Raw genomic sequence first — 25,219 nt, forward strand, 5'->3', positions numbered from 1 at the left:
ATAAAATAATATTTTATTTGTATATATAATTTGTAAATAATATTTTATATTATATTTATATATGCTGCCAACAGCTATCATCTGCACTGTACTTTTGCTAGGCTGGAGATAACGTCTTTGAGTAAAATGCCAATTGTTCCCTACCTGTTGCTGAAGTGCTGCTCCCACAGCGGTGTCAGATGCATCAACCACAATAGCTAAGGTGGCTGTAGGTGACTGATGGCATAATGTGGTTGCTTCAGCTAGGTCATTCTTACATTTTTGGAATGTTTTGGTGGCTTTTCATCTGACCAATCAATAAGTCTTGCATCATTCTTTATGGCATCCTTCAGGTCAGGGGTGGCTTAAGCAAGGGTGCAGTGCACCCGGGCGGCAGGTTGTAAGGGGCATCATCATCATAGACTTCAGTTTAAATTTCACTGCATGGAATTTTTAAAAATTCCACACAGTGAAAATTTGCATATGACATCATGCTTTTGAGTCATACCTCGAAAATGGAGATGTTGAAAAAGCTTGTGGGAATAAATCCACAGGGCCTATGACTAATAACAAAAACAAGAATGTAAATTATCAGATGCGGCCCGAGACAAAATCACTATTTGGGATCTTGGATTTTTGCGCCTCCTGTCTATTCCCCCAAATCCCTACATCCTGTGTCAGAACCCCTCGACTGGAATCTTTCGTGGGCCCTATGCCAGATTATGAATGAGAGACCCTTCTCTCTCTCTACAGTTAATTTATGGCATGAAAAAAAAGAAGATAAAGATACAGTCCTGGCTAGAGCCCTGTCAACGTTACCCTTGGGAGTCATGCCCTCTCTCATAAATTATCCCAACAATTCCTAAGAAAAAACTTGAAAAAATTCTTTTTTTACTCTTTCATCTCGGATTTAGCACTTCTCCAGAATGGACAGAAATAATTTTTTTTGGGGGGAAAAAGTTTCATTGGCCATTCACCATGGACTTAGCACCCTTCTTGAGTGGCTCCCCGTGCGGCCATAATGGGCCGCATGGCCCAAGAGCCACCCTGTACTCTATGAAAAGGAGCAAGTGTGCATTTTGGTTCCCTTATATCATAGTTTCACAACCTTTTTTGTCCCATCACCCCTTTCTTCTGAATTTTTTTTCTCCCATCACCCCCTAATGCAATATAACCCATAGGATCCTATTATATACCCATAGCTTCTACCACCGATATAGAACATTCTATCTCCCCACAGGAGGCGTTAATGCCCGCGTTGGGAATCACTGCCTTAAATAGTATTCTTTCTACAATGGTCCGGAAGCAAAGAAAAAATTCAACTTCTCACTTGTCTGGTCCCTGGAGTACTAGAAACACCTTTTAAATAAATTACTTGATTAAAAATAACCTTGTTGTACGTCATATTTACAGGATAAGTGATGATGCTATCCAAATTAAGTGCTGTTTTAAAGGTTAAATTACCTGTTATCTGGCATTATTAAGAAGAACAGTAAAATAATTCTGGATCAAAAGGCCGAAAAATCTACTTCAAAAGCGGGAGGTATGGTCACTGCCATTTTGCATGGTAAACAATGGTGTGCGGCTTTCTTCTGAAAAAAAATCAGGTTCATCTAGAGGTGCTCTAGAGGTCCCACCAGGGTCACTTTTAAGAGTGGCATACGAGTCTTTGCACCCAGGTGGCTGGTAAGCTTGAGCTGCCCCTGCTTCAGGTAATCATTAAGCACTGCTTGAGATTGTGCCGCATGAGGAATGAAACGCCTAGAGAAGTTATTGATGGCCAAAAATTTACGCAGTTCTTTCATGGTTTATAGTTGCCGAGACTTTGTCAGGAAGAGGTAAAATGCCTTTTGTATCTATAGTGTGAATAGGGAATTTCACAGAGGCTTGACCAAGTACGTACTTGGAAGCATTGATGAGAATGTCAAATTCTTAAAACCTCTGGAAAACTTGTTTCAGATGGTCAACATGCTGACTCTCACTTTCTGAGGTCACTAAGACATCAAAATATGATATACAAAAGTCCAATCCTCTGAGAATGTAATGTATGAACCGTTGAAAGGTGGCAGCAGCATTTGATAGACCGAAAGGCATGAAGAGGAACTCAAAGAGTCCAAACTGTGTTGTCAGAGCAGTCTTTGGAATATCTTTTTCTTCGACAAGAATTTGGTAGAATGCCTTGGCTATGTCAAGCATGGAGATTATTTGTTTGCCTTCCAAAATTCGCATGCAGTCTTGAGTGAGTGGGACTGGCATGGCCCCCATCCTGGAGTAGGACCCTAGTCTGGGATCTTTTGGAAACCCCCCAGTCATACTTTTCAAAGACCCTTCTATAGTTAATTCATAGTGTGTAAAAGCAAAAAATGATGAGAATTGTCCTGGGCCCCTGGGCTAGGGCCCTATCAGCCCTGCTCTTGTGGGGGCCATGGGGGACTGGATACATGTCTGGCACTGTTACACTATTGCATTTTCGGTAATCGCCACATGGGCACCAACCATCATTGATTTACTTTATCATATGAAGTGGTGAGGCCCAAAAGTTTTTTGATGGCCTGCATATCCCAAGTTACAACAAGATATTTAAACTCTTGTTTAGCAGCGTTGAATTTGACTGCCTTGGCTTTGCATAGACCAGTGGCCGCTTCATCTTGGTGAAGTGTTGCACATCATGTTGAACTTGTTGCGGACCCATGGAAGCTTCTGTTAGTGTTGAGAATTCTGCTAGCAGGGGGTGAAAATTTGTGTTTCCATCCATGGACTTCACTTGAATTTGTGGTGCAGTTGAGATTTGAATGTTTGTTGTTAGAGGATCAACCACATATCCTTGGCGAATGCCAACTAACAGGCCAAAGTGATGTAGGAAGTCTGCCACAATGATGGGTTGTGAAATTACTGCAATTTGCTTGAATTAGATGTCTGGGTTGGCTCGCTAGAACAATGGCAGTTTGACTGCAATATGAGCAATTTCAGTCACCCTGGTTGTATTTTGGGCTGTCATGATGATATATCCTTTTTTGTTGTCCTTTTCACGATTTAAGTCACCAGTTTGGGGAGAGGAAGATGATAGGATCAATTTGATTGGTTTAATTAACAAGATAAGTTGCAATAAAACTACAACGCATGGCTACAAATCATAGGCACTGGAACCTAGAGGCTGAGGCCATTTTAGCCCCCCCCCCCAATAATTTCTGAAAAAACAATGCTATGCACCTTCTTTCTCCTGCATACGTACTTGAGTCCCTTATATACAGAATGATTAGCAACTTTCAGTCTTTCCAATGTTTTCTTCATGCCGGTACCTCTGCTACAGATATAGACGTATGGCTACATGTACCAAGTGTCATGTTCTGGACATCTTTGACTTCTATAAAGTCATCCTGGAACATATAATATTTTTTATTGACCATATCCTCAGCATTTTACTTTACAATCCCTGCAGATGCTTGAAATGAGATCAAAAAAGGAGAAAATGTCCTCCTAATGGCGTATCTAGGTACCACATGTTATTTGGATACTTTTTCTAATTGAAAGTATGCCTCTAGTATCAATGATTTGCTGGTAAAATGACATGTTCCCTGTTACCTATGCACCCTGTATACAGGTATTCCTGACAGCTGACGCAGGGGTACAACAGAAACGGTGACATGACTACAGAAAAAGATTGCTACCGCAGGGAGTCCAACATTGAGGGGGTTAGCACACCAACCTCTCAATGAGTATAAAAAAGAAAAGCTATTCGGAATCAGCAATAAGTTGTTGATCCCAGTCTAATTAACCCTTATGTGCAGAAAATGATAGTGGTGCAAGACAAAATGATCAAATGATAAAGTGGCTACAAACTCAGAAGGGTGATATTAGGTATCAAGAGCTGTAATGTAATCATGCTGTCAAGTAAATGATTTTTGTTCTTATTTGTTTCACTTTTTCCATACTTATTGTAGTACTTTATTTTGTACACCACAGTCTGTGTTGTAATTATGCAGTTGAATGATTTTTTTTTTCTACTTATTTTATTGGCCTTTTTGTCCCACTCAACGTCACACCCTTCATAAGTATTTTTGTGATTTTTGTAGACTAAACGTGGTTTGTGATACCATGATCTATAGCAATTTTTGTTGCCCTTGATGCCTAACATCAACCCTGTTGCCACTTCATGGCATTACCCTGTATATATAAATGTATAGGATGTTACAATAGAATACCATATTTTAATTCTATATTCATCACACCATATATTTTATCTCTCTTAAATGCTGGTATTGGTTATGTTCTAACACTACTTTTTTGAGATTTGGTATTCTTTAATTCATCATTGTTTCTTTACAAAAAAAATTCTATTTGCTTGTTTATTTTATATATATACAGGGTAAATCCAATCTATTTTGCTAAATGAAAAGGGGTGACAGACGAGCCCAAGTAGATCATGATGCACCCCACCAACCCTGTCCTATCTCAAACAATTTTCAAGTTATGGTGGATAATCGATTAGGGAAAAAATATGTGTCGAGTATAAAACACATGCATTTGTGAAGTTTCTAAAAGAGCTATATGCAAACTAAGCACATATTTGGAAAGAACGGAAAAAATCCTATAAGATGACATAATTTTCATCGAAATATCAGGATTTATTGGTGAGCCACACACACACACACACACAAGTGCTGAAAGATTGGCAAAATTCAAAATTGAATTGTCACGAAAAATTTTGATCGCCAATTACGAAAACACCCTTCTAGCTACAATCAGCCACATTTACCAAAAAATTGTGCATTGTACCAGCAGAAAGTGTACAATAAGTGATATCAGTATTCTGGTTTAGGAGAAATTTAGCCTTTTGTTCGTAATACATTTCTGAAATCAACGTTTGTTGAATTAGATATTCGACGAAAATTCAGAGAGAGAGAATTCATGGTTACAGATTTTGGCGACAATTCGGTTTCTTAGAAAAAAATTATATAAGGTGACATTACAGGATTGTCGACATCTACAGGATATCTGTATTTAATGGCAAGCTTCAATTGCTAAGAGACTGATGAAGTGAAAAATCAAATTGTTTCCAAGACCTACTAAAATTACTTCGATGAATGCAGAATGCAGATTTCAATGATGTATTGTGAACAAAGGGCTAAATTTCTCCTGAACCAGAACAATGATACAGTTTATTGTAGGCTTTTTCAAAAGCTGGTGCAATGGAAAAATTTTTTGGTAAATTTTACTGATTTTAGCCATAAGGGAATTTGCATAATTGGAGATTTTGGCAATAATTAAATTTTGGAATTTTGGCAATCTTTCACCGTTTGTAGCTTACCAATAAATCCAGATATTTTAATGAAAGTGATGTTATCTCATAGGGTTTTTTTCCATTCTTTTTAAATATGTGCTTAGTTTGCGTGTAGGTCTCCTAAAAACTTTACAAATGCAGCTTTTTTAGACTTGACGTATATTTTTTCGTAATTGATTATCCACCATAACTTGAAAATGGTTTGGAGTACAACAGGGTTTGTAAAGTGTTTCATGATCCACTTGGGCTTGTCTATCACCCTCTTTTGTTTGCAGACTAGTTATATTTACATATTTTTTTCCCACATCAGATATTTCACGGGTGTTTCAGAGATCTACTTTTAAATGGCATACTAAGGGTACCATCTTCATATGACAACTGTTCCAGTGAGTTTGAGAGTTACTTTTTCAGTGGCGAATCTGTTTTGTATGGTATGTTTCTTACTTTTTTCATCTTAAATTTATGCCTATTTTATGAACTGTCACGATATGATAATTTTTATCATTTGCTTGACAAATACCGTATATACTCGTGTATAAGCCGACCCCCCCCAACTTCAGGACCACCAAAACCACAATAAATTGAAAACCCGTGTATAAGCCAATCCCCAAAAAAGCCTTGCATTTTAGAGAAAAAATTCTTACATTTTCATTCAAAATGAATGGCTTATGGAAATTTACAATAGAAAATGATTCAAACTTTTTAATCCATTTCTTCTGAGTCTGCAAGCTCATCGTAATCCATCAGATTATCGTAGGGGGTCCGGCATCTTCGTTTTTATCCTCATCTGAGCTGTCATTGTCACTTTCAAAGAGGATATCATCTTCAGTTCCGTCCATCGCATTGTTAATGCAACACTTTTTGAAGGATCGGCGGAAACAGAATTCCAACGCCTCATGTACCCATTGGCACACTAGGCCAATGTCAGGTTTCTTCGAGGCACCACTTTTTGTACTCTATCATCGGAACACTAATTCACACTAATCGGATCCACAAATTCCTCAAATATTCTTTGAAAGGCTTGTTGATGCTCACATCTAAAGAGTGTACAATCGACGACGCGTTAGCCCACCTGGTATCAAAGCCAATGATGTTTTCGATTTCTTTACCTCTGCTTTGACATTATCGGTTCTGTGAGTTTTGAACATATCCCATACCAATAATGCTGGTTTCTCGAACACCGCTACAAAAATGACTACTGATTGCGGGGGTCGATATTTTCTCATCAGAAACTGGCCCCAGTATAAGCCGACAGCCCCACTTGAGGAAAGAATTTTTCCACAAAAAAACTCGGCTTATACACGAGTATATACGGTAAATAGTTTTAATAGCATCAAATATAGTTTAATAGTCTTAATTATAATTTATATTGTATTTCATTAAAAAATAAATGACTTTTTGAATATCTGTCAACTATCAGCAAGATTCTTTTTTTACATTGTTTTCTGATTAGTGTTTATGTGATAAAACCTTTTTTTTATTAATCTAGAAAGAAAAATAGATATAAACAAACACCTGATTAAAAACGATAATAATTTGATTTGCTTCAATATAAAAAATAAATAAAGGCAGATGGTGCAGTGGGCACTGCTTTGGGTATTGCTGCTATAAAGAGTCCAGAAAAGCTCATTTGCGTGACAAGCAAATATATCAAGAAATAGTCAAGTAAAACTAACATCATTTTTCTTTGGGTATGTGGTAGACACTGCTATGGGTTGTAAGAACCCTCAACAATAATCACTATATCAAAGGCCTAAGTCATAAAGTTCTTTTCAGGTTGCTTTTAACATTTATGTAAACAATATTATGCCCAACCAAGTCTTGCAAGAATTATCTTCATATATATGAGACTTTAACGTCACTTTATATGATTTTTTGTTCGAGTTACGGACAAAATTTGTTCCGTGAATAGGAAATAATGTAATTTTAAATGATTCACTCTATGACCCTCTCCCTTATACCAACTGTTAAAAAATTTTAAACTTTAAATTATAGCATTGTTACTTTTTTTATGTTGACGTCTCGAGCATTTCCAGAATTATACGGAAGAGTAGAGGCTTCAATTTAAAATGCCTCTTGCAACACCTAACAAGAGGGTGAGACAGTCTTTAATGGGCTTGGGCGTCACTCCCTTAGGCTACCGCCATACAGGCATGAAGGAAGAGCGAGAAATGGCAACAGAAATATGGATATAGTTAACACTAACTGTTACCAGCAGCTATACTTGCATGGATTTGGTCATCTGAAAATTGCTAAGCAATGATTCCTTCATATAGCATTTGAACCCCTCATGACCCCCTTGATAGCTGCATTTCCAGAAATCTTCTCTTGGTGAGTCTCTATTTTATAAAATATAATACTGATCAAATTTCAAATTTGGTGTTTTAGTGGTTTGTGCTCAGCAATGATCGCCCCATATAATTTTTGAACCCCCCCCCCCCCTTCCATGACCCACCCTGAGAGTATGAATTTTGAAAAACCCTTTTTAGTGAGTCTTTACATCATAAAATGAAACTACCGACAAAATTTCACATTTATTTCACATAAATTTCACAGTTTCAGCTTGACATGATTTTTCTATATAACGTTTGAACCCTCTTATGGCCCACTTAGGGGTCGAATTTTGGAAAACCGCTTTTTAGTGAATCTTTACATCAGGAAATATAAAACTACTGAACAAATGTCATATTTATAGCATCAGCGGTCTCGGTTCAGTGATGATAAATCAGTTAGTAAGTCAGGACATGTTATTTTATATACATAGATTGCATTGTCGCATGCTCGTGAATGGATCTGGAGTTTTTATCATTTTTCTTACAGTTGGAGTGACCACGTGAGGGATTTGAACACACTGCAATTAATTCTCTTTCTTCCTCCATTTAGAACTTCCTCTCATTTAGAAATGAAGCATCTAATTATTGAAATGATCATTTGAGATGTTGAGAAAATATGATGTGAGAAGAATCAGGGTTTTTTTAAATAAATAAGTAAAAAAATATTTACAATCAAACTCGATTATAACAACATCAAAGATTCCATGAAAGTTTGTTGTTATAACCAAAGTGTCATTACAACCAAAGGAATGAGAAAGATTACCATTAATTAACATTAAAATATAACATAACACAATTTATAAAACATGCAAATTACCTTTATTCTTGATTCTAATAAAGGCTATGAATTAAAGTAAGATTCATTGGAAAAACTGGGACATTTTTATTTTTAAAAAAGTGTCTAGAAGGATAAAATTATAGAAAAGTACAGGAATATCCAGTTTACAGTTCATATCAGTGGTAAAAAATGTTGTGTTATATCTGAGGTCATTGCATTTCATAAACGTTATAAGCAAGGCTCATTAACATTATTGTCTATGAGAATCAGACATGATGCCAATTATTGACATTATAGCAGAGATGTGATTTAACTGAGTTTGACTCTAATTAAAATTATCCCTTTTAGACCCAGTACTAAGAAACAGAAGGGGCAAACAAACACCAGCTAAAGCACCTAGCCCTGCAACTTGGGCAGGCCAGCCCGAGCCGAATTGGGGGGGGGGGGCTTGTAACTCCTCTTTTTTCTGAGCATAACCATTTCAAGGAGACTCCAAGAAAAGACTGCCCCCCGAGAAAGCATGCTTTGGCCCTGGGGAAGGAGCAGGGCCATCTTAAGAGCATCATGGCCCCTGGGACAAGTGCTGTTTCTGAGGCCCTACCTAGTAAATTCTAGAAAATTTCAACTAGATCTCATTAAAGGCCCCTCTACTCTTGAGGCTTCCGGGCCGTGCCCGGGTGGGCCCATGCGTTAAGACAGCACTGCACTGGGAAGGGATTTTTTTTTTTAACCTCAGGGACTTTGGCTTTAACTTCAGCGATAGCGCACAATTCTTGAAGTTTGGGCTGAAAATCCCTGAGAATAAAAAAAGAATATCTGAAGTGAAAAGAAGCAAAAAAACCTGCACTTTTCTGCATACATGGTCTAAAAGCATTATGCATAACTGCCGGTAAAAATGAAAAATGTTGCAAAATTTATCAAACTTACTGAGACGATTGGTGTTTATGAGACTTGTACAGAGCGAACTGTTCTGAAAAAGGAGTTCAATCTATGGTTCGAATTTGCTCAGCTAATCGTAACTTCCAACTGTTCTTCCTACATCTTTTTATGGCAACAAAAGACCACTCAATCTGCTCCTGGAAAATCTCGCATTTCTCTCTTTCAGATGTTATCTTTCCAGCTCCTAAGAATTTTAGTTCCAGAACTTCTTTTCTTCTTGTTTCGCGGTGCCAATCCAAATGTTTTCCAATCTGTTATGTATCCGATATGTTTCCCAAATGTTATCCACTGTGTCTCAAATAGTAATTAATACATAAGCTTACCTTATAGTTACAGGCAGCTAGATTAAGTTCACACTGTGATTCGTATTCCCAAATAATGTATAACATAGTGGGAAAAATTGTATGTTTTAATAAACTGGCACACTATTTAATTAATAAATCTACTTGGTGAGATAACATCGCTTACCAAGGTGCAAACAATGCTGTGAAACATATCTTAGGGACAACGATACCAATGGAATAAAGCAATACATATTTTGCAATTCAAACTTTTTCTTAGTTTCCAAAACAGAATTAGGGGGTGGGGGATCACATGATTGTGGAATATAGTTTGCAAAAAGCTGTTTAAAAAAAGATCAAATTCTAGAGCGGGTGTAGAAGTCATTTTCCCATTTTTTCGCCCTTTTACGTCGGACTTAACGCCCCTCCTATAGAGAGGGCACAAATAAGTTTTCCTAATTATTTTTTTTCGGCATTTCCACTTTGGGTATGACGCCCCTCCTGAAGCCAGAAGAAATCATTTTCTGCAATTTTTTTTACCCTGTTATGCCGGATTTGGTGCTCCTACTAGAGGGGGCAGAAATTATTTCCCCTGACTTTTTTCATCCTGTCTACCTCAGACTTGGCGCCCCTCTTACAGCGGGCACAAATAATTTTTCCTAATTTTTTTTTTCCCCTTTCACTTCGGATTAGACGCCCTTCTAGAGCACACCCAGTCCACCAAGCTGTCCCTGGTTGAACGAATAGGAAAGTCTGGCAAGTCCGGAGACTGGCCAGTGATCGGGGGCACCAAAGTGCATGGGTTTTCACGTGTCGGCACATTTTTCTTTCTCCTCGTGTGACAGGTAGGAATGGGGCATAAGTGCAGGATTCCTATTTAAAATGGGCTGCAAATCATAGTTTTTAGTTCATTCATTGGTTTTTCTAAAAATATTTATTCAATATTTTTTTTTTTGAAATACTGTACTGTATTAGCGATTTGATTCTGTGTTTTTATTAAAAGTAATACAAGTCGGGGAAAAAGAGGCATGAAAGGGCTCTGGCTCAAAATCTTCCCACATGAGAAGACAACTTCAATTCTTGTAATACTCCTCACAACACAGGGAAACACTGGCTCTCGTTAGTAGAAAAATTGTGTGACGAAGGTTGAGAAAGAAATTGCGTTTCCCCACAAAATCTCCAGCACGGGGTAAACGAAAAGAGCTAGAGAGAGAGCCTGTATTTCTATCTGACCAAAATCGCTATGTACTGTACGTATATAGGTGTGCACTGCCCATTCTTTTCTTCTCAAATATTATATACACACAAACCTCCAATTTTTTTCTCATCTCGGTCATTTTTCATGTATATTTTAGTTATTTTTTTAAATAAGTAGCTTAAAGATATTTTTCTAGTAATGTATATTTAACGCGTTTCGGCACCCCTTCTCATTTCGCGCCTGGTGCAACTGCACTGGTCGCACTGCCCTAAGACCGCCCCTGCATGCAAACAAACTAAATTCAGCATCTTGTGAAAAAAATCGTGATCACGTATACTGTACTGGCTGCCATTGGCGGCTCAAGCTTACCTGCCACCGGGTGCAAAGCCTCATGCGCCTCCCCCTAAAGACGACGTTGGTGGGTGACTGACAGTGATTTAGCATAGGTGACCAATATTAAAAATTGGCCATTGTTTTTTTATCTTTAATTCATAGCCACGTGCCATTGTTTACTAAATTAAACGTCCATGAGACTACACATCCCGCTTTAAGAAAAAAAACTATTCCCCATTTCGATTCAAGATTATTTTACCCTTCTTGATTACGCTAGATAACTTGATCCACATTGCAACTCTTGTTGATGAGCCATCAATATCATAGCCCCACAACCTGAAGTGGAGCTCCTAAGCTGGGACCTTTCGTGGGCCCCCTCTATAGTGAATTTATAGTGACCCACCCTAGTGGGAGACAATCATTTTTTTCTTCCCATAAATAAGAAATAAAACCAGGGAACTTTTTTTAAGAAATTTATTTAAAAGTAGTTTCTGATGCTCAAGAGCTAGATAAATGAAAAGCTGAATTTTTTCTTTTTCCTTTATTTAACCATTCCAGAAAAATTACTGGAGCGGAAGGCAACAAAATGCTCATTGCCTCCTTGTGACAGAGTACATTTTTGCTTCTGGTATTACTGTCCAAGGCTCTGCCTGTTCCCACCAAGTTTTATCAACATCTTGTGTTGCAAAGTTTGGATCAAAAGCATTACAATGTATGAGTTTTTTTACTATTAGAAATTTTTAAAAATCTTGGTGTCTAACTGAAGCCTAAGCTGCCATCTTATACAACCTGCTGCACTCCTTGCATCCTTGCTTAAGCCACCCCTGCTGGCTGCTTACTTCTATACTGCCAGGTTGGGCATTAATTTTTCTGATTTAAACAAACATATTAAACATAAAATTTCAACACACAAATTATCTAATTAATTAGAATAAATAAACTAGAAAATCATACTTGTGAAAATTGACTACTGGTATCTTAGAAGGAAATTTTGTTTTGGTGCTCCCTCCCCCAGAACATTCGACCACAAGCTACCACTGCATGGGATGCTCCTTTACAATACAATATCCATGTTGTCTATTTCTTGTGGCAGAATAGCTTCAATGCTACCATTACTTGTGTCTGCATTGAGGATGATCTCTTCATTCACTCATATCAATATTTCCTGTGAAAGGCCTTCTTTGTGACCACATCCAAAGGCGTGGTCTCTCTCTTTCGCAATGTTTTCCACTATGTGTAAACATATAGGAATGTATGTTTGATATCGCAACTCTCTGCTCTTTTTTTGATTTACTCTGCTGTAAGTCTCTCATTGTTTTACTCTCTACAATACTAGATTTTCAGTCTCAGAGTGGCTCTGCATGTTCCCATTTTGTTAATGTCACTAAGTGTCCCCATGTTTTGAATTTCTGCTTATTGTTCTCATTTTCAGAGTTCCAGAAATTTTTCTTTCCATAGAAAAAATTGCACTGTGAAAGAAAAATTTGCTCATTAGTGTGCATGTATTATATATATTTTTTTCAGCATATTTACTCTTTTTGAAGAAACTCGAGGCTGTGGTGTAAAAAAAAATACTGTATACATATTAAATGTGACTGTGTTTTGGTCGGAAAACAATCAGTGTTCTTTGTTGATACAGAGGCACCATTTATTGTGAAAATATGTAAGTGATGTTGCCAAGAGTGCGTGTTTGTGTGTTCTCATTTGCAAGTTTCGAAATCCGGTAACCCTAAGGTCAAAGGCAGAAAAAAAAAAATACTAATAGCAGTTTTGCTTTAATTTGAAAACTATTAATGATTTTCAAGTATGGTGACACCATCTGTGGTGAACAAAGATCAATGAGTTGTTCATTGGGGGTGGACACAAGAATGTGTCCTCTTTTTTGGTATTCCCAATCCTACCTGATTTTGGTAACCCTATGTACGAGTTATTATACAGGTTACCATTAAACAGGTGATTATCATGTAGAGGATATCATTATTCAGGATTCTTGCTATATTTATTATTTTCAATAATTAACTTTTACTTATTTCTTCTTTATGGAAATATACATAAATCAGTTAATTAAAAAAATATTGAATACTTATGATAAATTCATTTTACCTGGGTTTAATATTTCAGATTTGTTTATTTTACTTGAATGTTTCTATCATTCAAGCCAGTAAGTACAATCAAAATCCTCATTGATCCTTGTTCATTTATTTATCTTCAGTGGTGTTATGTTCACCTGTTACCCACTAAGATTTTATATTTATACAGTCGACGCTCGTTATAACGACCCCCATCATTCAATGGAAAACAGACATCATATTTGGAGGATGTTATATTGAAAGGAAAATATAGGGTAGCCATTATATGAAAACATTTGGGATTTATCCTACCGGTCGGTGTAATGGTATGGTCGCTATAGTGTGTGGTTGTTATAAGGAGTGTCGACTGTACAATGAAATTGGGGTCTTGCTAAATGTTTACCTTACTACATGTTTAAACATTTATTTAAATTATACATCTTTCAGATTCCAACTTTAAAGTTGATGATACACTGACAATAAGTTTTGAATTTCATCCTCGTGAAGATGGAACTATATTTTACATCATTTCCAGAGATCACACATTCTCCTTTGATGTAGAAGTTTTTGATCACAGAAAAGTATGCACTTTGTTTTTTTTTTTTTAATTTTTTTCATATTAGAATGAGGAAAGGGAAAAGAATGTGGAATAAAAACAACTAAGGAGATCAAAGATCTTATACTGGTTGTTACAATAATGTTATTACTGTTATTATAATAATTGTCAATGTAAAATAAAACTTCTTACTCATAAAATTTTGTTAAATGAAATTAAAATTACATGTATAAACAGTATAAACAAACTTTAATGAAAAAAAAACCCAATCAATTAATAAACAAACACAACAAAATATGAAAAGAAAAACTTCTTTGTTCTTTTTCAGAAGAGAGTAAGTTATTGCAATTTTTATACTTTGACATTCGTCCAAAACATTCAGTTAGCAATGAAACTACCAGAATTTCTATCTCTCCGAGAATTACTGAAGTAGTCAAAATGGTCGCTATTTAAAAATATATGATACAGCTGTGAACAGGGCCACAACTAGGGGTAAACAGGCAGGTCTGGTGCCCCGGGCACAGGACCAGAGGGGGCATAAAAATAAAAAGTTGCAGACCATGTAAAAAGCCAAAACGAATGTTTTTTCGTCAAGCTGAAAATGAAAGCAAAGTTGCAGTCAATATTAAAAAAAAAATAGATGCAGAAGGTGCAAGTACATACCATGTGCAAGGTCTAGCTATGCCGGTCAGATTGAAAGTGAACAGTTATAGTTATTGGTATGAGAAGGAACTTCCTACTAATTATAATTCTTGGGGGTAAATGAATAGTGACGTTTCTACAATGCCAATTTATAAGAGATGTAAAAAAATGCATTAATTTGGTGGTTCATGATGATAATGTCCCCTCTCGATATTAAAATGACCCCTATACAACATTTTTTTCTTGCTATGCAGATTATTGTATTGAAGTTTCACTGTATATTAAGCTATTGAGGTTGTTCATATCTTTATAAACTATAGCTAAACTTTTTTAATAAGTGATTTCACTAATATGAAAAGAGAGTGTTGGTCTAACTTCTAACAGACAAGTGCGGCCAGAAGTTTCAATTTATATACACAGTCAGAGCTTGGTTTTGACATAATGAGTAAGCCCACTTTGCTAATTATGCACTACAAACTTTTGAAAACTGTTGCTATGAGTAGGTTGCCATTAAAAATAATAGACATTATACCAAGGTCTGACTGTTTGTTTTATGTTTATTAGATAACTTAGCTTTCAAAAAAAATTTTTTTAGATAAATTGCCAAACTGTTTTCATATCAAATTTATTGCATATTATCTTTCATTCAAAGTGCCTTTTATTTTTTTCAATCTAGATGGTCCGTGCTACTTTATATTTTGAAAATGAGGAAAAGATAGAGCTTTTAGAAAAGTTAAAGTCACCGTATACATGCAGTGACATATGGCATAAAGCAAAGATTTCCTATACAAATGGGATATTCTTGCTAGAATTAGAAGATATGAAACCTATATATAAGGCAATTTCGCATACATCGCACCTGGATTATATGCAAATGCATATTGGTGGAAAGCCAAGTATGTCCTAAAAATTTCCTTTTAATTTTTTTGGAAATTTAATCAATTAAAAAATTAATTGTTATTACTTCGCATGTATTATAATGCTACCTTTTCATCAGACAGTCTTTAATATAACAAGAGCAGTAGGTAAATATCAAAATGATTGCAGCATCTATTCTTTTGTTTTTGGAGAATATCTTACACACACAAGTACATGAATTAAAATGAAAATAGTTGGTAAAAATAACCCATAAATGTTATACCTCAAGAGTTTTAAAACAGAGCAAAAGGTAACGCAATAAAGGAATGCCAATTCATTCCTCACAGGATTCATCACTGCCAGGTTCTTGATAATAATTCATGTCTTCAGTCGCAGTCTCTACATACAGTGATGTGATCAAGATGATACTATGGATATGAAAATATGATAATTGTTGTATTTATTACAAGTACATTTGTTTAATTATAAGTATACAAGAAACTAAATTTACATTTGCTACAAAAAATACATAACCAGTTTCAAAATTCAATAATATTAGTATTCAGCATTTAAACTCAGTTTTCATCAAAAATATAAATGATTAAGAATAAATAATAACAATTTATATAGATGTTGAATAATTTTTTAAACCTATAACCATGGGCGGATGTAGGGGGGGGGGAGGGGCGTGGGGCATTGCCCTCCCAGCCTCAAAGATGGAGTCGACTGATCTAATGTATATGAATTGACATCATCATCATCGTGCCAACCCCTGACTTCCAAGCCTATGCCCTATAACTGGTTTTGTAATTTTTGTAGCATAGGGAAACTTATTTTTTTATATTTTCATTGTACATTTTTTCAGTGCATTTTCTCTACAAATTTTTATATTAATCCTTTGTAATGAAAGAATAATTTGGAGAAATTCTATTCAATTTGTTAGTCAATGTAAAAGTATCAGAATTAGCTTTCTTATACATATGAGGATATTTTATTATACTTCTTTTTTTATACCTCCCAAATTGTCGCCTGATATGAATAAAAACATTTTTTGTAAGTCATAATTTTTCCCAGAAGACATGAAAAAGTATTTTATCGTCATTATTTTCACTGAAAACATCAAATTGACCTTAAAAATGGCTGTATGCATATACTTGCACTTTTGGGAGATACAATGGGCTGGACCTTGAACTCTGCAAACTATGCAGATGGCGCCATCTAAAGGGGCCGAGGGGGAAGGGAAAATTTTTTAAGTTTTGTTTAAAGGGTAAATATTTACTAGAGAAAATGTTACTATCCAAAGCAATAAGGAGAGCATGAATCTGCGTGGGTGGCAATCACAATATAACATCAGTCCATTTGATGCCAAATGTGGTGAGCTGAGCCGAAAGCAATAGAACACTGAACGGACACAATTTCCCCACAAAAATAGACTGTCCATCAACTGGCAGACTGGTGCCAATGCCACTGCAGCTCCATTCAGTTTATTCATGTCTATCAAACATAGTTTTGTTTCTGTGATGAATCAGTTCATTTTTGTATCGTATTGAATTTTATTTTCGTTTTGAATGGATGTGTGTTTTTGTAAAATAGTGGATTTAATAATAATAATGACCTATACCGGTGGTTCTCAACCAGTGGCCCTGGGATATTCCAGGGGGGGGGGGGCACGGATGAAAATCTTGCAAAAGGGGAGCCACAGCTACTGATACGGGGTTCTACGAAGAAATTTGTGACATTAAATTTTTTTTAGTCACCCTGACTAAAAAAATTTAATTTCAAACAAAATGTGCATAGAATATCTTTTTTGTAATTTTTCCTATTCATGCAACATTAACATGAGGAAGGAAATAAAAAAAAGTGGTTCATGTAATGTAAGTGGTTTTACGATTTGGGGGTGACAGTAGGCCCTGACACATACTATAGAAGAGGTTTAAGCAAAATGGAATAACTGTAAAGACACACAGAAAATTGTGTGTGTTCAGACCTTTCATTCAAAGAGGGCTGCCATAAAGAAAACAGACAAAGATTTGTTGACCATTCATTGACATTCTTTTGAGTGCTGGTAGTAAATGTAATCCAAGAAGTAGATGGGTGAAAAAAACCCATCGTTTTCATGCAATTACAGGCGGATAGCCATCTAGTTTAGCACTAAGCTATCTTCAGCCAGCACTGAGTGGTCGGATGGGGTCATATATTTATAAAAATAGAATAGAGAATGATTGCTCTGGGGTATTTTTTATGAATTTTGAAAGGGGGTGCCAATCCATTGCCTCTGCTGAAAAGAAATAAAGTCGAATTCAATCATAACGAACTCCAAGAGACCAAATACCCGAAAAACAGGAAAAATACCCGCGAAATTTAATGTTTTAAAACTACATCGCTGTGATAATGTATTGGGACAGGGGCGGCTTAAGCGAGGGTGCAAGGGGTGCGGCGCACCCGGGCGGCAGGTTGTAGGGGGGGGGAGCATCATAGACTTTACTTAAGACAACAAAATTTAACAAAGTAAAAATTCACGACATCAAGCGTTTGAGTCCTACTATGCCTCGACAATGGAAACGTTGAGAAAATAGACAAGACCGTAATATCAGAAACAAGAATGTAAGCTATCAGGGCGGCTCGAGACAAAATCTGTACCCGTGTGGGACTTATTTTTTGCGCCTCCTACCTATTGCTCCCTCCATAGCCCCTACCTCCTGCGTCAGGGAATCTTTCATGGGGCCCATGCCCGATTTTCCACGGGGCCCCTTCTACAGTTAATTTATAGAGTGAAAAAGTTATAAGGATTTAGTCCCAGGCCTGAAACTGGAGCCCTGTCAGCCCTAATCTTAGAAGGTCATGCCCTGCCCTTACAATTAATCCAAACAATTCCTAACAAAACATTTTTTTCGGCCCTCCATTTCAAATTTTGCGCCCCTCCAGAGCCGACAGTTTGGTTTTTTTTGGCCAATAGAATTTTTTTTACCCATTCACCCCAAATTTAGCATCCTCCTGAGCGGTGCCCCGCGTGACCCCAATGGGTCGCATGGCCAAGCGCCACCCCTGTACTCTATTACAAGGGCCATGTGTGCATTTTGGTTCCCTCACCCATGGCCCCCACAAGAGCCCGGGATAATTCTCATAATTTTTTGGCTTTTTCAGGCTATAAATTAACTATAGAAGGGGCCGTGAGAAATCTGACTGGGAAAGGGCCTGCAAAAAATCCCAGCCTAGGGGCCCATACCCTCACTCAGAATTTGATCCACAATAGTCAAATGAAGGCAAAGGAAAATTTTGGTTTTTCACTTGTCCGGCCCCTGGAATACCAGAAACACCTATGAAAAAATTTTCTTAATAAAAAATTACCCCGTTAAATATCAACTTCACAGGATAAGGGATGATGGCTCATAAAAATAAGTGCTCTTTCAAGGATCAAGTTATCTGGCATTTATTAAGAATGGTAAAATTATTCTAGAACAAAAAACAAAGACAAAAAATTTTCTACTTCAAAAGCGGGACATATGGGCACGCACATTTTGCATGGTAAACAATGATGTGCGGCTTTCTTCTGAAAAAAAAAATCAGGTTTATCTCCAGGTGCTCTTCATCGAAGCCCTATCAGTCTCCTGACAGGGTCGCCAGTAGGGGCGGCACATGAGGCTTCGCACCCGGGCAGCAGGTAAGCTCGAGCATGTAAGTATTGGGATTTCCTCTAAGATTGACACCACATCTTTAAAGTTCTTTTAATCGATACTGTAATGCTTTCTTTTAACTGCCCTACTACTAGCTTGCAGCATCCTAAATAACTTCAATGCAATTTTCCTATCCTACAAGAACAATGTTGTGGACATTAGAAAAAAAATTATAAAAAGGCATATTACTACATTTAAAGCAATTTAAATCCGTTTATTAGAGACTCACTGCACCTGTTGATTTCTAACAAAAAGTGCAATAAATTCTCACGTAAGTCTTCACTTTGAAATGTCCATAACCCGCTCAATGCGTCTCTTTGTATCTGTCAACCTAAAATTTATGTCTCTTTGTATCTGTCAACCTAAAATTTATGGTTTTTAGTGTTGATAATACGCATGCAAAACCAATTCAGTGACGCGTTTTCACAATCTGCAAAAACTGCTTGGATTTGATAGTTGGAAATGATGTCTATCCCAAAGATTTGGAGAGTTCGAATCAAAATGAAAATGTCAAATAATTGAAATTGTGCTTCATATAAATGAAATATTTTAATATTGAAAGCTATATATATATAAAGAGATTAATCGTAACCCCATAGTCAAACGTCTCATAAATGTGAAATTTTGTCATAAAACTGAGAGTGAGGCCAAAATCCCCTTGCGCACAAGTGGAATTTCGAGGCATTTAAGCACAACCGAGCCCGTCTTGGCCATTTTTCTTTTTCTCCCCACCCTTTCTTCCGTTTCTTTTCTTTCTAAATTTCTTTTTCCTTTTTCTTTCTTTATAAAAGTAAAAAGGACATAATTATTATAAAAAGGACTGTTTTCAGATCAAATTGCCGAAGTTCAATTACTTTACTGCAAAAATGTCAGATTTTTGTTGGGGGAAATACAGTGAAACCCAAAGCGTATTAAAGACCCGTTATTAATACGCTTTGGTCAAACCCCATTAAACCGGAACTCAAAAGAGACCCGAAAAATCACTTCGTAATAACGAAATTTCGTTACAAAGGAATTCCAGATTTTTATATTGTTAGTATGTAAACCTATCCGAGGGATTTTCGTCAAAACGATATTTTTCCCATTTTTTAATGGTATTTGTTAAAATGAAAGTTGACTGTATTTTGTCTCAAACTATTTTTTTGCGTGTATTCGGAGGCTGCATGGGTAACAGGCGAGACCTGCACTTCTGCGGGCTCGCAGGGGTCCTACACAATATTAGGCAGGTGTACCAGTTTTTTTGGCTCTTCAGTGTATATAAATGATATCAGTTATTCAAATGATTCAAATGCTTTTAATGAAAAATGTTAACGCTCATCACACATACATGATTTCATAGCTCTAAATCATAGTTAAACTTTTCATTGCCCTCTTCCACAGAATTTTTTTCTCTCATCGCCCCGCAAGGGGTGATATTGCCCACTTTGGGAAACATTGCTCTAAAGTATTCAAGTCATTTTATAACTGGAAAATGACAGCCTAAAATATTATACATCATTTTATGATGTGAGTTTATACCACCTTCATATTTACGATATTAAAATATGTCAAAATAATGTATCAGTGTGTGCTTGGCTCTATAGATACCGCCAGCAGATGATACTCTGCATATAGACATTTTTTAATGAAGTTTTTTCCAACTGGCAACGATCGTAAAAAATGACCAAATTTTCATATGAAATATTATATCAGGCTACTTCTTGGGAAGTATATTGAAGGGGTCTTATATGCCTCTTTCAGGTGAAACAGGCGAGACCAGCCCCCCCCCCCCTAAATCAGTGGTTACGTCTGCTTCTGCCAGTTTCTTTCCCACACAGCGCAGGAAAGTATCTTTCGAGAAAATTTCTGAAACAATACTGTTCTACTAGTTGCTACCGCTAGATACACATGCGAACAATGGATATGGATCGTCATTGTATTCATATCTGTTTCATGCTCCAAAACAATAGCTGTTTCCAATAAATACAGTTAATTAGTGCTCAAAAATTTTAATTTACTAATTACTGATCAATTTTCTAAAGTAGTACTAATTTGATGTTTTTAATTGATATACATGAACTAAATTGACTAATTAATTACCAATACCTCTTAAATAACATATTTGAGATGATATTTTATTTATTTATTCAATATTGCTTGGCCGAGGCCTATACGAGGAAATGCAGTGGTAAAGTTTGACAGAAGAAACTGTTGATGTTACAAAGGAAATCAGAAACTGGTATACAATCAAGAATGTTTGGTGGGAGGTTCTTCTAATTGGTTATTGTTCGAGGAAAGAAACTAAATTTGAAACAATCAGTGGGTGCAAAGATGGGTTTCAATTTATGGGAATGGTTAATTCTATTTGAAAAGTATGAAGCTGGAGTTAAAAAATTGGAAGTGTTGATATAAAAATGGCCATGAAGGACTTTGAAAAGGAAAGTTAATTGAGAGATATGTCTACAGGTTGAAAGCGGTTGAATATTGAGTTGGCACTTGAATTCAGTAACGGAGATGGAGGATGACCAACAGTTTAAAATAAAGCGAACAGATTTATTTTGAATAGATTCAAGTTTGTCTATATTGGAGAAAGTATGGGGGTCCCAGATTTCACAGGCATATGAAAGTACAGGAAGGATATAAGTTTGAAAGCAGAGATGTCTGACGGGTCTAATGTGACGGGTGGAGTTTTTAAGGTTTCAACGAAGAAAGAAAAGTTTTTGGAGAACCTGGGGGCGTGCCAGGTTATTTTTTAAAAGATTCACTAGGCCTAGTTTAGTGAAAAAGATAGGACAGGAATTGAATAATGAATCTGAAAAAGAGTACTGAGAGGGAGTGGGGTCAGAGGAAAACACAGAAGAAGCCTGATTAAATTCTGTGGCAATATCAAGGTGAGAAGTAAGGTCAATATTATGAATTTTAAGGGAAGATGGGGGCCAGCTGATTTAGGGTGAAGAAAATTCCAAAAATTTTTGAGCGGTTAGTTTTAAGGTATTGAGGCAAGTAGTTATGTAATGTGTTTTTTGGCGGAGGATGAGATCTTTAAGGTCACGTGTAGAGGCTGAGATCTTATTTCTGAGAAAGGGAGTTATTGAATTTAGGTTTGGAGACATTTCGGCAAATTTTTCTTTTTAAATGGAAAATATCACGATTGATTCAGGGGTTAAAGGTGCATTTTGAAGAGGTATTTTTGATGGGAACAGAGTCTTTGCATTTCTCAATAACAGCTTTGAATTTACTCCACAGAATATGAACATCATTTGAGTCAGATAATGAAACGAAATCAAAGAAATGGGTGCGGAGGATATTTTGCAAAAGGGGAAAGTTGGCCTTGTTAAAAGAGTTTTGCAGCGTGCTTAAAGAGAGGGAAGGTGTGATGGAGAGAAAAATTTACAGAGGGCATTTTGTGGTTGGAAATGCCATCAAAAACTGAAAATTCGGAAACCAGGATTTTGTTTGAAACAGCAATTGGGTCTAATGTAGAGCTTGAGAGGTCCGAGATTCTTGTTGGTTCTAAAATAGTTTGAACGAGATTAAACTTCAGGAAAAAAAAAGAACTCTGTTATTAATATAGTGGTTACCTGAGAGGGACCCCATTTTGTTCTAGTCAATTCCGGGTAGGTTCCAGTCACTGGCTATGATTAAGAGTTGTGAATTATAAAATCTATCTAAAATTGATTCCAATTTGACAAAATAGTGAAGATCTGGAGCGGGGGATAAATACAAAGAAAATATTGCAATAGGAGTACAGCTCGGGCAATGCCACTCGGCACCAACGATTTCAAGATTGGTGTCCAAAGGAATTACAAGAGGGATGGAGCTATTAAAGATGAGGGCAACGCCCCCTCCACAGGAGTTTCTATGTTTATGAAACGCAAGGTAGTTAGGTGGTAAGAATTCTGAATTGTTGATATTATTATGTAACCAGGTTTCAGTGACAGCAGAAAATTGGAATTATAAACTAACAATATGGATTCAAAAGAATACATTTTATTAATAATGCTTTTTGTATATTAATAGTTCTGATTTTGAAGGGGTAGGAGGTGCTACAAGGGAATTTGAAGTGGCAAAGTTCACGGGGCAAGGCCTAAAGGGGTGGTGGAGGAAGATTGAGGGAAGTCAGGGGGTGGGGGGTTGGAACTACAATGAGATAGAGAAATCGGGAAAATATCATTAGTGTTGGGATCCCAAATGTATTTAGAGTTGTTGATAAGGGCAAAGTTATGAAATAGTTAAACTTTCAAACCAGTATCACAGAATTTTTGGGAAGCCCCCAAATCTATCCCAGCAGTCTACGGGTCTCCTGCTAGAAATCCTCGGAGATGAAAATGCCACTATTTTTCAATCTGAAGGCGCTTTTAAAGATTTCGATTTTGACTTTGAACTTATTAAATTTAATTATTGATAGTCTAGATCTGACGTCTTTTTTAGAGCCAAGTCTGTGGCAACGGTGAATATCAGGAGGAGAAATTATGATTTCCAAAAGATCAGAGCAGTATTTGATTATTTTTGATGCAAGCGTCGAGGGGGTTTCCAAGTCTGAAGGATCCCACAAAAATTAAGTTGGCACGACAGGAGCGGTTCTCGATCTATTACTGTGCTGACAAGGAAAGATTGGAATTCAGAGAAGTCCGATGAAAGGTTGGAAACCTGTTTTTGGAGGTCTTCAATGGGGAAAAATTTGTCTTCAACCACACTTAATCATTGAGATAAACCGTTTAGTTGGATACAAAAAATAGCGGCGATGGGGCGATTCAACCGGAAACAAAATATAGGCGGAATGGTAAAGAAAATATAGGTAAATATACACTAAACAATCAGAAGATGGATGCGGGATTGCAGGAAAAATATTGACAACAAAAGTGTAAAATAAAAATTTCAAAATACAGTATAGATTATACATAGGAAAAGGTTAACCTGAATAAAAAGTAAAACTTTTAGCATCATAGTAGACAAGAATACGACAATCCCGCATCCAACTTGGCATAGTAGAGCGACGAGTTTATACAAGCAGGGAAACACCCCTTTAGTGGAGAACGGGTTGCGGGTGGCACAGAAAAAGTCAAAGTCGGGGAGACACGTCAGTTAGCGAACGAGCGAGATGACATTGGAACAGAATTTTTGACTCAAAGTGAGGAAGAAAATATCCGAGACGATGATAATCCAGTAGCATTCTTTCCCAACAGTGAACAATATAAAAAATATGACATAACATGTATGTTTTAAATAATTAGGCATTAATTTGATGATTTTTAGTTGGTATAGATTGATTTTACTGATACCTTAAATAACATGTTTGAGAAGTGGAAGGGATGTGTGTTGCTGTGAATAGAAGTGGGTGCACCCACTGTGAAAGGAGCCTCATGCAGCTAAGATATGATTTGCTCTGTTCACACTAGTACACTTTTTCCAATCCAGTATTATACTGCCATGACAGCTATGTCTACTTAGAATTGAAAGGTTTTGAAATACCAGTGCAGACAGAAAAAAGGTACAGTAAATCTGAAGCAGTAATTCCCAAAGGGTATGCTTTGAGATTGGTCAGAGGTACCGCAAACTAAGGCGTATTGGGAAAAGTGTTCCATTGAGAAATTAACTTTACAAAATATCTTGCTTGTCAATAAAATAAGTGACTTTTAAGGAAAGAGATATCTTGTCAATGCTGCTTAATGGGTTAACTGAGTAACCATGATTTCAGTGTGAAATAAATATTTTGCACTCAGCAAATTTTTCAATGTATATTTTAGGTGAACATCAATATGGTTTTGACAGAAATTTTATCGGTTGCCTGAGGAATATAGTCATCAACAAGTTATTAATAGAATTAGATCTGAGAAAAGGCAAAGACAATCATGCACTTCATTCCTGCACTACAAGCTGATACATTTTATATATGCATGAATTTGTAGATATATTAATACTAATATTTATTGACCAAACTGTTATTTATTAGTTCATCTGTTATTAATTCTAACCATTTTGTACATTCATGAAGTTCAAAAACCAAAATAAATTATTTATGTAAAAACATGTGCATTCATTTTGTTGCATCAATCTTTTTATGGCAAATCATCAGGTCACTACTACAACTATGCAACTCAATTTTAGACATTTTGGAAAAATGTATTTTAACACTGAATAAAGTGTATAGTTAACATTATATACTACTGACACAAATAAAAATAATCTTTCTTGGATTTGCATTTTGGATTACTTGGTTGTAGAATATTGAAATGCATGGCAAAACGTTAAATTTTTTAAACTTAAAAAACACCAATTTTCAAGTTGTAGTATTGAAGCGATGATATATATATATGTA

General features: G+C 36.3%; 1 protein-coding gene across 2 annotated transcripts in view; it reads left to right on the forward strand.

Annotated features, from left to right (window-relative positions):
• LOC149065787 (laminin subunit alpha-1-like) overlaps positions 1 to 24,923 on the forward strand; it is a 438,052-nt gene extending 413,129 nt beyond the window's left edge. For both annotated transcript variants that reach the window (XM_089253835.1, XM_089253836.1), the window contains 4 exons: positions 5,571 to 5,691; positions 13,639 to 13,772; positions 15,066 to 15,285; positions 24,648 to 24,923. In XM_089253835.1, coding sequence (XP_089109961.1) covers positions 5,571 to 5,691; positions 13,639 to 13,772; positions 15,066 to 15,285; positions 24,648 to 24,781 — 609 coding nt within the window. In that variant the 3' untranslated portion in view covers positions 24,782 to 24,923. The remainder of the gene's footprint in view (positions 1 to 5,570; positions 5,692 to 13,638; positions 13,773 to 15,065; positions 15,286 to 24,647) is intronic.
• The last annotated feature ends 296 nt before the right edge of the window (positions 24,924 to 25,219 follow it).

The sequence above is a fragment of the Pholcus phalangioides genome, unplaced genomic scaffold, assembly GCF_987345545.1.
Source record: "Pholcus phalangioides strain wild (caught in Gottingen) unplaced genomic scaffold, Ppha-v1.0 ptg000039l_1, whole genome shotgun sequence".
In the NCBI taxonomy this organism is placed as follows: Eukaryota; Metazoa; Arthropoda; class Arachnida; order Araneae; family Pholcidae; genus Pholcus; species Pholcus phalangioides.